This window comes from Colletotrichum scovillei (assembly GCF_011075155.1).
Source record: "Colletotrichum scovillei strain TJNH1 chromosome Unknown Contig00003, whole genome shotgun sequence".
Classification (NCBI taxonomy): domain Eukaryota; kingdom Fungi; phylum Ascomycota; class Sordariomycetes; order Glomerellales; family Glomerellaceae; genus Colletotrichum; species Colletotrichum scovillei.
The window spans coordinates 2819509-2834699 of record NW_023336261.1 but is presented as its reverse complement, the minus strand read 5'-3'; the positions used below and the strand labels follow the sequence as shown (position 1 = coordinate 2834699).

General features: G+C 52.8%; 2 protein-coding genes across 2 annotated transcripts; both read left to right on the top strand.

The window, feature by feature from the left end:
• Window positions 1-281: 281 nt before the first annotated feature.
• Window positions 282-2460, top strand: HER10_EVM0002383 (biotin-requiring enzyme). The gene is made up of 2 exons (XM_035472098.1): window positions 282-870; window positions 1006-2460. The coding sequence occupies exons 1-2, from the start codon at window positions 792-794 to the stop codon at window positions 2229-2231; spliced, it is 1305 nt and encodes a 434-aa protein (XP_035335738.1). The 5' UTR covers window positions 282-791; the 3' UTR covers window positions 2232-2460.
• Window positions 2461-8987: 6527 nt separating this feature from the next.
• HER10_EVM0003197 (PHD-finger domain-containing protein) lies at window positions 8988-13724 on the top strand. Its single transcript, XM_035472881.1, has 3 exons — window positions 8988-10734; window positions 10794-11827; window positions 11879-13724. The coding sequence occupies exons 1-3, from the start codon at window positions 9253-9255 to the stop codon at window positions 12951-12953; spliced, it is 3591 nt and encodes a 1196-aa protein (XP_035335820.1). The 5' UTR covers window positions 8988-9252; the 3' UTR covers window positions 12954-13724.
• The last annotated feature ends 1467 nt before the right edge of the window (window positions 13725-15191 follow it).

Here is a 15191-nt window from a genome sequence, read left to right as displayed (position 1 = left end):
TGGTGGAAATTGAAGCTATCCAGAAAAGTTTCTATGGAGCATCAGACATCTTGATGACAGGGGTGGAAGGTGTCTCCACTATCGAAATGCGACGTCCAATCTGCAGCAGGGGACTTTTTTTTTTTTTTTTTTTGGTGGTCCATGCCTGCCCGTGCTGCAAGGTAGGTGAGGTGAGGTACGGTCGGAGAGCGGCGCAACGATAAGGCGCCAGAGATGCTTAAAACCGCTCAAAAAGCGAGTACGTACTTTTTGGTTGTCATCCGATCTAACGGGCGAGGAAGGGGCCAATGAGACCAACAAATTGGCGGTATTTCCTTGGTCCGTGCTTAGACAGCGATCCCCGTCCGCCGCCAAAATTCGGCGATAAGCCACACCAGGCCCAGCCCGGTCCCACCCCAACAGGTCCATGATTGCTGGCGCTAGAAGGAAGCTCACCCAACGGAGCTCGACAATTTTATCCTTGCGCGAGAGAGACGCAGAGAGAGCACAAGGCGCCGCCCCGGGTTCGCTTTTTCGACCACCGACACCGACCACGCCCGAACGGACAAGCCTTCGTTCAACCCACTTTGGCGATTTCCTCTTCTTTTTTTCCCCTTGTCCACCGTCCTCCGACTCCAACGACCAAAACGCCTGCGTCCCCTCGTATTGTGTGGTCCGACAACGGAAAATCATTTGGGGAAGTTTTTTTCTTGAAAGTTATCCCTCAATTGAATCAATCCGAACCCGCTCCGCTCCTACGCATCCCCGAATAAACCTCCGGCTCCGACGAACGGTTCCCGTGAATTGTAAAGATGGCTTCCCTTGCGACGGCGGCTCGTCTTTCTGCGAGGGTTGCTGGCCGGAGAATACCCGCAGAGTCCACAGCTCGAGGTCCGTAGATCACTCCGTCCCCTCTCCGAGATGCTGTAGCTGTCAGCAGATGTACCCTTTTGCTGTCCCTCTGCAACGACGTGAAACCGCGAGACAAAACCGGAGCTGACCACTCTTCGACCTCCCCATAAACAGGCTTCCGGACTTCAGCACGATGCCTCGCGGCCCAGAACTTCTCCATGCCCGCCCTCTCCCCGACCATGACGGAGGGCAGCATCGCCAGCTGGAAGGTCAAGGAGGGTGAATCCTTCTCCGCCGGCGACGTGCTCCTGGAGATCGAGACGGACAAGGCCACCATGGACGTCGAGGCCCAGGACGACGGCGTCATGTTCAAGATCACCACCGGCGACGGCGCCAAGGCCGTCCAGGTGGGCACCCGTATCGCCGTCATCGCCGAGCCCGGTGACGACCTTTCCTCTCTCGAGGTTCCCGCCGAAGACAACACCTCCTCCTCGAAGCCCGCCCCCGCCGCCGAGAAGTCGGCGCCCAAGAGCGACGGCCCCGCGGCGGCGTCAGCTCCCGCGCAGCAAAAGGGTGGCGCGGCCAAGACCTCCGGCTCCAAGGCCCGCGAGCAGCGATACCCCCTCCTCCCCTCCGTCCAGGCCCTCGTCAACGGCCACGGCCTCGACAAGGACGCCGTCAACCAGATCGAGCCTACAGGCCCCAACGGCCGCCTCCTCAAGGGCGACGTCCTTGCCTACCTCGGCACCATCAACGCCGAAACCCCCTCCAAGATCATGGACCGCGCCGTCAAGATGTCCCACCTCGACCTGAGCAACATCAAGGTCGCGCCCAAGAAGGAGGCCCCAGCACCCAAGAAGGCCGAGGCCGCCGCCGCCGCGCCCGCCGCCCCCGTCGACTCCGAGGTCGCCCTCCCCGTCTCCCTCGCAAAGGTCCTCGAGGCCCAGAAGCGCATCCAGTCCACCCTCGGCGTCTTCATGCCCGTCTCCACCTTTGTCGCCCGCGCCGCCGAGGTCGCCAACGACGACCTACCCCCCTCGGCCCGCAAGGCCACCGCCGACGAGCTCTTCAACCAGGTCCTCGGCCTCGACAAGCTGGCGCCCCGCGGCTCGCGCGGATACTACCTTCCCCAGATCTCCGCCCTGCCCGAGTCTTCGCTCCTGGCGCCCCGCGCGTCCAAGAGATCGTCCTCGGCTGATATCATCGACTTCCTCGCCGCGCCCGCCAAGAAGACCGTTCCCGCTAAGAAGTCGGTCGCTGCTCACCACACCCCTGGCATGTCGTCCGGAAGCAACCTGTTCACCGTGACGGTGCCGCAGGGCGATGAGAAGCGCGCCAAGGTGTTTTTGGAGAGGGTTAAGGTGATTTTGGAGGAGGAGCCTGGCAGACTTGTTCTGTGAGTTGCATGTATGCGTGAGAGAGAGAGAAATAGACGGTGAGCCCCCAAAAGTACGCGGGGGTGAGTGGTTGGTGGAGGAGGTGGGAACGAAATAATTCATCATCACCAAAACGTAGGAGACTGATAGAGATCTTTTTCTTACACCCGACGCGGTGGGAAGAGAATGTACTTGTAGCGTGTTGTGGGAGTGGGATACAGTTGAAAACGTCATATACATCTATACACCGTCCCAAATTCAGCTTTTCAAATGATCTTTCTAACCTTGCTGGTCGCCAAGAGCAATGTCCGTATCATGTTGACCAGCTGCCTCGTCCTGGAGCCTTGACAATGACTAGACAACGTATGAGGAAAGACGTCGGTCCAACATTCGCGGTCCTAGATTACTCTACGTAACAGAGCATCGAAAATCGTGTTAGGAGCTACGCTGATTTAGACTTGATTTGTGTGGACCAGACTAGATTGCAGTTTGTCCCATAGTCGCCCTCCAACTGCACCCTTGAAATATACGGCGACCATGTCTTATATGTTTGGCACAGTTCAATTCGGTGGCCAAGGTAGGTATAAGTAGCCATGGCTATAGCCGGACGTGATCTCTCTCCGCCAAACTAGATATGCTCCTTCTGTAGCCTTGGGGCAGTCTTCAGAGTGGTCCTTATGATAATTTTGAGGGACGACTCTGTGGGTGAGAGAATTGGCCTGTTGTGTACTGACAGTTCGGAGCTGTCCATGATACAACTTTATTAAATTCTTACCTCGTTCCGCTCATGGCCTCTGTAGCTGTCTATCTGTGTAGTATTACAACATGAATACGGATACAGGAGTTGAAGGCCAAACCGGCGGCCACCAATTACATATCACCTCCCCTACTGATGACGCGAGAGTTAGAGGAGACTGACCAACAGACCATGGGCGATTCTGTTGGGCCACCAATATCTGCGAGTTCACGAGACTTCTACTTCATCTACATATCACCTCCACTATTGATGACGCGAGAGTTAAAGGAGACTGACCAACAGACCATGGGCGATTATGTTGCGAACATCGCGTCGAGTCCCTGGCGATTTATGGGGTTGTGTGCTCGGCTTTTGGCAACAACACCGCCCCCACAGCCTCAGGTTCCCATTTGGGATCTCGGCGGCCGGGACATGGAAGGTCGTGCCCGGATTTTACTCGCAAATTTTCTCCCCCTTCAACCTCTCCGAAGAGGCAGAATTTCGGATTGAGCTGTCAGAAAACCAACTACGTGTCGCGCTGCGGAGGTATATATAGTCCCGCCTTCTTGGCTGAAGGTTCAACTGCCGGGTGACACGAATCTCTCTCAGCTTTCCAGAGAACATCACCTATGTCAAGTCTAGTCCTGTGGCGAGATGACGGACAATGTTAGAGAATTCAAGTGCCGTTGTATGGGCTGTGCTATAGTTTTGCATCACCTGCTTCGACGTTACCGTCCCCGCCGATGCTTCGGGTCTCTTCAAGAATGTCAGAATACTAAGGCTCGCGTTCTCCGCCGTTACCACTAGTCACTTCTGGAAGTCATGTATGGCTTCCAGGAACTTAAGGTTATTGGTACTCTCCGAGCCCATGGAGGATGCTCATGATCTCGACCCCTTTTTCTGTCATGAAGGGAACCCTAGCAATCACATTGTGTAAGAAGGCGTCAAATCTACCCCTAAGATGGATAAAGTATCTGAAGTGAGGTGTCATAGTTCTGAACTGTATTCCACAAATACTTCTGTTAGCAGGTTCTACTCCAAGGCGTCTCTTGGAACGAGCTACAAGATTGCTTGAATGTTATGTAATTTGCGACCGCGGCTTGAGTATGAGGGGGCTACACAGAGACGCAGCTCTTCCTATAAGCAGCTCCATAATCTTTAGCGAGGCTGACTATCACTCACAATGTATTATCAATGTTCTTCCTCAGAATGTACATGACGGCATAAAGTGCAGTTGGTATAGACAACAAACTCCCTGCAAACCCTGGTAAGTGACATGGTGACTACTTACCTGGCCCACTCATCAATTATACACAGAATCTTAACGCTGACTATCTGCCCCAATCAGCGACCTGGAACATAAAACAAGGCACCGAAAGGATGACCGACTCTACAGGCAGGGCTAGCAAGATCACAACCCCATTTGGCTTGCTCTCATAGCTTTTATTGCATGAATCAGAGAAAGCCATTTTCCTTAAATCCCATAATTAAGTGCCTTGATGATTATTATCGGATAACCTGCAGCTTCCTTCCTGTATGCAACAGCGATGAGTGTCAACTAGAGCGAGCAAAGGATCTCCAACTGCAATCTAGGTTATCCAGCGCTTTTGTTACACAGCATACACTTTACGAGAAAGCCTAGCTTCCATAGATCTTCGCCGTAACTCAGTCACTCATTTCTGCAGGTCACGACCCCAGCTTTTCTTGTGCTTGCCCGAGGGGGGGTGGGGGGCGTTCAAGCCTCGAGAACCAGGACTGGTCGGCGAAGCAAGGGCAAACGTCCCGCGGTACCCAGGCTTCCAATCACATTACACGCCTTGTTAGAAGATATACCCTGACTAAGAGCCGACTTTAGGTAGAGACTCACCGGGCTTGTGTTGCCTTCTTGGACCCGGCCAGAGAAGCATGCTTCATGCCTAGATCTCTGCAATCGCTTAACTTACGATTACTCGCGAGCAACGCTCAATCAAGTGTAATGAATCTGTCTGAGGGTAGGCGCCATACATCAACCCTGTTCCCAATTTCAACGCCCATTGTTACATACAGCCCCCCTCTTCAACCATCCCAGCATAACGTGCCGCCGAAGCTAAGTTGCTTACTTCACCAGATTAACCAGGAGCTAACTGATATGAGAGCAGCCATCTCCTTGTTCTCACTCCCACCACATCGGTTCCAGTGTCGGCACAAGATGGTGGTAAGATACTTGAGGAAGACTCGTGACATCCCACTGGCGAGTCGCGGCTATGACCTAGCTCATCACTCTGCGGTGCACTGGTAAGAATGATGTCTTGTATTACCATTGTCCCCATTTACCTTTTGAATCACTCGCCTTATTTTTCTGGCCTTTCTAGGTCAGGCTACTGCTCTTACTCAGTGACTCTCTGCCTGCGGACATCCACCACAGCTGGCAAGAAGTCCCATCTCCTTCTGTTACCCTCGGCGCTGAGGTCTAGACTCCACGAAACACCCAGCAACCTTGTTTTCTCGAGAGTATCGTCCATGGAAAAGGCCCTTGACGACAAGTGCCGGATCTAAGTTGACTTTGCGATCCTGTTCAACGGTGGAGCTAGGCTCAATCACTTTAGTATTATGTCGAATGATGGCCGCAGTCTCTTTCACAAGACCCCTCTTTAGAGACAAGGAACTTCGTCATCAATGAAGCCAGCGAAATTCACACTCGTAGGCAGCATTCTGCGGGGTTTGCATGATTAGTCCAGTACAAGATCGCCAGCCACAGGCTTTTCCTAAGCCAAATGTCCATCAGCAAAGGCGTTTCGCTTACCTCGCGTCTTTCCTCACCGAGTGCCACCTCACTAAAGTCAGGACACTTCAATGGCGACGGCGGAGGCTGAGTTTGGGCCGGAAAGAGCTGATCGCGTGGCTCACTTCTACAATAGAGATTGTTAGAGTATGATCGCTACCAACACAACCCGTTAAAAGGGTAATATCGTTCATCTCGCGATACTGAAGACTCGATTTCAACCGAATGAGTGAGTATATTTCAATAGAGAGATGTCGTTGAGATCAAGGGGTCGAAGTATGAGAGTTGCTCGTCCATCGAGGATGCAGCCTTGGACACTGGCCACCGAATGAATGGTAGGAACGCATTACATCGTGAGGCGCCATAACGTAAGGAACGGGAAACTTGCGAATCTCGTCACAGGCGAAAGACATAGACGGGTTCCGCCAAAGTTGCAAAGCGGGTCGACAAGCTTGCCGGGGTCGGCAGTCAGTGAGAACCCCGGACATGCCAGTTGACTCGTGTGGGAAGCTGCCAATAGCACCATAAGCCCAAATGGTCGTCGCCACCATTGAGGGGATTTCCCTGTCTCAATTTGGCTACACTTGCTCTCTACAACTGTGTCACTGCGTGCCTTACGCATGGCGAGAAGTAAATGTTAAGCAGATGCTTTGACGTCGACGAAACGGACCTAAAGCGCGATCCTGGTGACTGCGCGGACTATTATGAGGGGAGCAGCTGATAAGCTTGCCATCAAGCTGTCGTTCTACCATATAGAGTGGTTCCTGCTTGGTCATGAGGTTGCCCCATCACACCGCCCATTCAGGAGTGCTATTGCGGAAGGAGTGTAGGGTTGTTAACCCGAAGAGTAACAACTTACTTGAACATGGTTATGGAGCAATGAGCTATTGAGTGTAAATTGTGCTGCCAATGAATGTGTTTCGCATGGGCTGTCGAGAACCAGACAGTCGCCGATGCTTCATGCTGCGAGTAATTGTGAGAGATAGCGGTTGGGAAGGGCCAACTCATGCTCGTTTCCCGAAGCGTCCGTTCTCTGCATTGAGAGGAATTGTCGCGCCTATGAGAGTTCCAAGGTTCATGTTCATGAGGCTCCTCTGCTATTTTCATTTTCTCATCTAGGTTGTCGCTGTCAAAGTGCAGAGAAGCACCCGTTCTAGCTTTCTGAGCAAGATGTGCGGAATTTCTTCAAGTGCGAGTCAACCAGAATATGCCCCGGGGACCAAACTGAGTTGCGACAGTAACAGGAACCAGCGAAGCGGTAGCAGGGGACTCATGATTGCATAAGGTAAGGTGAAGTAAGGTAAAGTGCCATAGCTTATCCGCTCAGAAAGTAGGTAAGCGAGGCCAGCGACACAAAAGCGAAAACCAAATGGCGAAGGGGGCAAAGATCTCGTTAGTGGGGTTCCACAGGTGCGCACCGATGGAGATTGTTCCCACCGTCTTACCGACCGCGAGCTTGACGAAGCGAATGATCGCGCATATGCACGTCTAATGAATCTTGCGTTTGGGAGCAACAGATTATGTGAGTAAGATGGAAACCGGGGACCTAAGTAGCACGTCAGCGACATTGTGCGTGTGTTAGGGTAAGCCGACGGGCTGGTGTTGCGAATAATGCAATGTGTAGTTTGAGAGCTTTGCGACGATGTGGTTTCGCTCGCATTTGTTTCTTTCGCGAACTCGCAGGTGGTGGCTAAGCAGGTTATGAGGGCGCCGCTCACCTACCGTAAAATCGTGACGTCGCGCCACCTCGAAAAAAACTATCTTGTGGTAAAGCCAGGCTCACCGTAAGCCATTCAAGAGCTGGATTTCATGAGTGCATGAAGCATGGTAACTGCATAGTTGATCACCGCCCATATGGAAGCCAAAACACCATGGCATGCGTGAAGGCCAGCTGAATCACACAACCTCATTGAGGCCGAAGCTGGGTAGCACATTCTCAACGAGGTCGAACCTCACGGTCGGGGACGGGGAAAGGTGGACAACCAGGAAGGCCGACACACATATCCCATGACCCAGCCGAGGACCAGGCGAAGATTCAAATCGTGATAAAACTTCTGAAAGAAGGGGGAAGCAACATGCCGAGGTCATGGGAAAGTTCCAAGTGACGAAGAGCACAGGAAGAGAAAACATAAGAGGACGAAGCAAGTGTAAGTCAGATTGGAGCAGGCCGAACCCTGGACTTCACAAGCCGGGTCTCCCAAAGCGTGCCTGGCTAGATCTTTGACCGCAAGATGTCTAGCTGAGATTGGACCCTGAAAGCCAACCAAGTCTAAACGGTAAACAAGCAGGGAGGCCATGTGGCGGTGGACCAGCGGTGGCCGATCGAGGAGGGGCGGCAAAGCACATTGGCCGCTTGGCCGCCTCGGGAAGGGGCCCGAAAATGTGGAGAGGCATCCGGGGTAGAGGAGCGGTGACATCAATGCCGGTCGCAAGTCTGGCGGCTCAGAGATTCGCGAACGATGCGCTGACATGCGCCACCGGGGCCAGAGAGAAAGAAGGATTGTGCACAGATTACATCTCAAGCTGGGCGAACTACGCAGTCTAAGCTATGGCGTAGTTGAGTTGGTTGCGCCAACGGGCTTTTCGGTCGAGTCGACTGGCTCATCTGGTGGTTTGTAGTGGTCTTCAAATTGACTTTGGATTCTGTCTTTAAACATGGAAATACTGACTCGCTGCATCCGAACTTGTGGAGAGACATAACGTGTGTTTGGGTGTAGGTATTCAATTCGTCTTAGACATGTTGCGCAGACATCACGTAGTTGCCGTACTAAATGAATATGGGAAGACGAACAAGATTGTCATGAACTGGAAAAATGCATGTATGTCAGCCGTGGGGGGGAAGCGATGAAATCAGTCCTTGATGCTTCGCTGAAAGTGAAGACGAGATTGGTATAGAGAGCGGCTACGCTTAATTTGGCAAGGGATTTTGGCCCTGTCGAGGAATTTCCATTTTGATCTGATACCGAGAATAAAGAAGAGGAGCAATCGGCCCAATCAACGGTGACGGGTACGGAGTAAGATGCAACGATGCTAGTGGCAGGTGCAAAGGTGAAAAGGTGGATGCGGGTGCGGCTGCCCCTCAAGGCCCCTTGTTCCTTCCCCGAAACCTGAAGCGAACCCCAAGGCCCCAATGCCCCAATGCGGTGCGCGCCCCATTCAAATCCACCCCTGCGACTGCCCTGCTAGATGTCCACGGATGACTAATGGCGCGTTCCCCCTGCGGCTAGCAATGGTATCCGGGTCCGTGCGTTTCAACTTCACGCGTTGTCTGTTTTTCGCACCCGTAACTCTGAGCCGCAAATTCGACGTCACCTCGTCTCCTGATGATCTCTTCAACTCTTTTCCATTTCAGCATCACCTTCGCAACTGCACTGTAACCTTGTTGCGTGCCGGAGATACGTGCGCGGTACCGTTTCGCCAATGCCCCGCCCCTTCCTCCAGCCGTACCACCACTCCGCGCGCCACCTCCTCCTGACGCGGTGATTTCCGACCACCTCTCTTAATCCCCATCGAAAGAAGTCCCAATACTGGGCTAATAATCGCGAAACATGCCTTCAAAGCCTTCAACACCGAGGCGATCCTTTACCGGCCGAAAACGTGGACGTCCTCCAGGTACAACCAATGCCACACGCAGTGCGCGCGACCTCGAAGATTCCCCCGCACCACCTCCCTCCGGCCGATCTACGCGCGACCACGCCACCCCTTCTGCAGTTCCACACACCGAGCCGGCGCCTAAGAGAAGAAGATACATTCCGGGAGGTGCAGGTGGTGGAGGCCGTTTCATCGATGATGATGGAACTGAGACCCCCATCGCAGCAGTGCGTAGACCACCAAGGGAGCCGCGCAGCGTGTCGGCGATAGTCCCAAGACGAGAACGAAGCGCAAGATTGCGAACCGCTGCGGATCGAGAAGACATGGAATTCAGTTCGGCCGCGGCTGTCGCAGCGGCCGTTGCAGAAAACGAAGGATACAAGCCCAGAGAGGAACGGGGCTGGGAGGAATTCCACCCTAAGCTCGATATCGATGCAACATTCATGATGTTCCGCTCTGAAGAAGTCGATGGAATTCCTCTCCCTGTCGCCAAATCGCCTCCAAGGACACCAGCAGGAATACGGCCATCCACCCCGATGAATGGATCCAACACGCCCTTAAGAGAAATGAACCCGGCTTCGACGGGCAATACACCAGCGCCCACCACAAATTCCTACTTCAGCCTTCCCGTTGCTGGAAGTGAAACGCCGCAGAAGCGTCGCACAAGGCCACCCCGTGAATCTGTTTCCTTCCTGGGTCGAGACCTGGCTCCAGCAGCGACACCAAGACTGCCTCAAGTCCTACCTATCCGGAATCAAACCCCCAAGGAGCGTCTGGATCTCAAGGCACCTTCTTATCGCAGATCTGACCAGGTTGAGCAATTCGAGAGCAAGAGCTTTGGTCAAGCGCGATACGTAGACAAGTCGATGATGAATGTAGGATATCAGGAGACTGATCGTTACATGCGCTCCGAGGGCAGGCTTATCAAAGCGGCGGAGCCAAATCTGGAGGACGACCTCGAACAAACAGCGGCCAAAGTAGATGGCGAAGCGCAACCAATCTCTGGCACAAATGTTGGACGTGTGGAGTACGACATGGACGAGCAGGATGATAAGTGGTTAGAGGTTTACAACAGGGAACAAAGGAAGGGCAACGAACTGGAACCAATAACCCGCGAAGTATTTGAAATTGCCATTACGAAAATCGAAAAAGAGTGGCATGCGTTGGAGAAGCGGATACCAAAGCCCAATCCTAAACCGCCTCAGACCCATCGGCCGCGGTCTAGTTCGGCCGCAGCCGTCAATGGCGAACCACAAGTTGGGGAGGAGCAAGACAGCAAATGCGCGATTTGCGATGACGGCGACTGCGAAAACACCAATGCCATTGTCTTCTGTGACGGATGCGACCTCGCAGTCCATCAGGAGTGTTACGGTGTGCCCTTCATTCCAGAAGGCCAGTGGCTTTGCAGGAAGTGTCAGCTCATCGGCCGAGGCGTACCGGTAAGATTTCATCCCGCGCCCTTTCACTTTCCTGACAGCGTTACTAAACTGCTCCACAGACTTGCATCTTCTGCCCCAACACAGACGGCGCTTTCAAGCAGACCAATTCATCCAAGTGGGCGCACCTTCTATGCGCAATGTGGATTCCCGAGGTGTCCCTCGGGAATGCCACTTTCATGGAGCCTGTCATGGATGTGGAGAAAGTGCCCAAGACGCGCTGGAAGTTGAATTGCTATATCTGCAATCAGAAGATGGGTGCCTGCATACAGTGCAGTAACAAATCTTGCTACCAAGCGTTCCACGTAACGTGCGCACGACGGTCGCGCCTCTTCCTCAAAATGAAGAACAGTCACGGGGCGCTTGCAGTTCTTGATAACAGCATGATACTGAAGGCCTTCTGCGACAAACACTGTCCTCCCGACTACTCTAAAGACAATGGCGTCGCTCAAGCAGCGCGGGAAGCTAAGAAGTTCTACAAGCGGGCAATGAAGGGACGGATCTGGGCAGACAGCCAAGCAACAGCTCATGCGCTGGCTGCAAATCACCGTAATGCTTTAACAGAGCACCCACCCGACGAAAGTCAAATGACGGGGGCCAAATTTGCGTCCTATGTTGGTGGGGACAAAAAGAAGGGGCAACCTGGAAAGCAGATTTGGAAGCTGCCTTCAGGCGCGCCCATCATTCCCCAAGCTGTCTTTGAGATTGTGGAACAGGCGCTTTCTCGGTTCCCATTCCGCAAGCGCAAGGATTTCGTCAGCGAAGCATGTCGTTACTGGACGCTCAAGCGCGAGGCCCGCCGTGGTGCGGCGCTTCTCAAGCGACTGCAGTTGCAGATGGAGACCTTCTCATCGATGGAGCTTACAAGGCGGAACTTTGCGCAAATGGGTCCATCTGGGAAAGCCCGTCTTTCACGGCGTGTCGAATTCGCCGAGGCGTTGCTCAAGGACCTCTGGGAACTGAAGCTTCTCTCGGAAAGCGTCGTTCAGAGAGAGCAAGAAAAGCTCGACGCTGCAGAGCTTGAGCAAGAGTTCGTGGACACCTGCTATTTCCCAATTGCGAAGCTGCTGGGACCAGTCGTCGAGAAGGCGATATTGTAAGTGATATCATCCACCTTGTCGAACTAACCTGCTAACTGGACTTGAAGCCTCGACAAAAATATTTTTAAGGAAGGCCTCTTGGAGCTCCAGGAGAAACTGGAGTGCCGATTCTATACCAACACCCTCGTCTTCACCCATGACTTGTGTGAAGTAATTCATGTCGGCATCAACACAGAGCCTACGCACCTTGAAAATCCGTCCCAAGGCGGCACTCTCTCGCCTGTAAAGCAGAACTTCCACGACCCGAGGCAGAGGAAAACGCTCGGCAAACGAATACTCAAGGCTGTCCAACCACAACTTGAGACGGCCCTCAAAACAGAGGCCGAAATCACGCACAAGCCGTACGAGACTCTGGCAAAGGAGTTCGAGGGTATGCTAGAAGCCAGCATCGAATTCCGTCAGCCATCCATCACCGTCTCCCGCACAGAAGAGAGCACCGAACCCAGCCAGGATACTATCATGGTGGATGCTGCTACTGAGCAGATCACTGTCGCAAACGACGAGACCAACAAGGGCGCAGACGCCACAGCCGACGCTGCAGCAGACGAGATGGACGTCGATGCCGAAGGAGAAGAAGATGAAGGCAATATTGAAGTCAACACTTCGACTTTGGACAAGCCAAGCGACGTCCACTCATCGAACTCATCGGTGGCGGGGCATGAGGGCAACGGTAAGGCTGCTGTCAAGATTGAAGGGTCAGTGGCTCCGACCGTTCAGCCCACAGATACGCCGCCTGAGGCGGGCTATGTGCCTGCCAGTAGACCAACGCAACCGGCCCCTCCAACGCCTCCGCAGTCCAACGGCAGCCTGGGCAACGAGTCCACAGATCCATTGTCTGAGGGCGGCATACCCTGGTACTTTTCCGACTTCAAACCCAAGGGAACGACCATTGTCGAGGAGACGTGGACCGGCCGCGCGGCGCTCCGCAGTCTTAGCGAGGACCTCACCGACATGGATGAGCAGGAGCTCGAAGGCTTGGCCTTTGATGTAGAGGACAGTACTATCACTGCATCGCCAACCGTCAATGACGAAGTGGCAGACACCATTGTCAGCAAGGCCAAGTCCAACAATAACAAAGTCCGCAAGCGCACGAGTGCCCGAGCATCTGCTAGGAGGAGATAGCTGTGCTTTTCGCCCTCTGGCTCTCTCAACGACAACCCTCCCTCTTACGGAGAGTCGCAACGCCCGTTTGTTATGAATTTTGTGTTTTTAACGAAATTGTATTTGTACAAGAGAAGACCCCGACGACATGTCCCGATTGTTTCTCCCCCTTGCTTGCTTTTCATTTTCCCGGCAACTACACCTCGCGTCACGATTCCCCCAACTTTTACACCGTATCCTTTAACTACACCCCGTGCGCCGCGTCTACTATAGCGAGGCCGCGTGCCTATTACTACCATCAATACTTTTTCTTCCTGTTTCTTGCTTGAATTTTATTCAGTGGGTTTAATCATTAGGCGTTTAAGAAGTTGGGGGAAATGCGTCCCGCAAACTTTCACCAAACATGGCTTTGGCTTCAAGGGCGTTTTCGGATCAAGGAAGAGTTTTTATCAGGTTAGCAAGGGGGAGGCTTCACGCACACACAACAACCCTGTTATACCGCCCACGCGAGATGGGAGAGGCTTTTCTTCTTAGCTTAGCTAGTATTGAGAGAGACTTTTTATTTTCTTCTCCCTGTTAAAGTCATGAGTATGAAATGTTTTGAGAGTGAGGAAGAAAGAAGAGGTGTTGTCGTTGTTTCTTAAGTTTTCCTGCCTATTGGTGTTCCCTGCCATCTTTCTTCTAGGATAGAGTGACGGACGAAGGGTGTTTTGAGGTTGGGACGTATCCGAGACCTTTGTATGTAGTGTGAGTGGAATGTGATGATGGTCGAATGAGAGTTTCTGAGTGTGCAACATGAAAGTGCGCGCGAGCGTGTTTTTGGAAATATACTACGTGTTCCTAGTTCTGGGATGTTTCATCATCTGTGTTGTATCCATTTATAATATTGTCTCTTGACTGGAGTTGATGAAATGTGAGTTGTCTACTACGCCTTGTGTTCAAGACTCCTTTCAAGTGTCAGGAATACTCGGTGTTACATATCTACGTACATGAAGATTGAAACGTGACCACCGGAGGATTTCGCGCCCTTATCAGAATGTACACCAGGAACTCCGAGATGGCTGTAAGCGTGATGTAAAAAGATTAGTATTACTGGGTATTCTGTCTCTAAGGAGAGATGTAGGAAGCGGCGCAAGGTCATTTATTCACATATATTACACTTATGGGCTCTGCTACCATCATGTGAGTTGCAGAGAACTCTGGACATCATTTATGAGACAGCGGAGTTCCGCACACAGACAAGCATCCGGTATCCTATCAACTGTGAGATGGTGTCAATACATCTGTACGTACTTTCCTGAGAGGTAAAAACGAATTATATCTATCCGGAAGTATTTCCCTTACATCTGCTAATGAATAGTTTTGAAATAAAGTATAAGATGGAGAAAGACTGGAGACGGATGTACTGACGCCTCCCAGCAATTCAGAGAATAAGCCGTGAATAATGGTCAGTTACAATACTGTCTAAAGGCGAGCTTACCACCGAGACTAAATGGAGCCTCACCAGCGGCTATCACGCTTAGGGGACCTCAAAACTTAATGCCAAACAAAAGTTCAGAGCCTCAAACCATCAGCTGAGACGATAGAGATTCAACCGCAACTTCAGAGTCATGGCAAGGCTGCGCGGAAGTCAAACTCCACATGTCTGTCTGCCTAGGCACACGTCCTCGAGGGCAGAAGGGAGGGTGGGCACTAGGGATGCGCTGCCACGTCGCTCAGTCTGTGGTGGAGGGGCATTGAATCGGTGAGAGGATGACGACCACCACGACCAACCCACCACTGCGAAGAAGTGAGTGTGCCTGATGGGGGGACGTCGCGGGGCAGTCATGTGATGCGTACCCACCCCCCGAAAAGTTGGGGGATTGACCAGGAGGGACATGGGCTTGGAAAAAAAGACCTTCGTCTGAAGGGAAAAGCAGAATTGCGTGGCTTGTACCTATTCAGAGACTTGGCTGAAGGGCTTTTCTCATTGGACGCTGGAAAGCGCAAAGGTCAGCCAGCCAGCGGGGGGAGAGACGTCGGTATGGATGGGGGGCACCGCCAATTGGATCATACAAAGTACTTGACTTGATGTAACTGGGCCACTTTTCCCCGATTGCCCCTCCTTCCCCCCTCCTCGTCGACTGAGAGCGGCGGCCATAGCATCTGTTGGATAGGAGGGGAATCCGTACTCAGATGTAGATCCTTCGGTCCTGGCCGACGGCTGCGAGCGTGTTTGTAGTCGATGGACTCAACTGATTACTTATCCAGCAGAGTGCC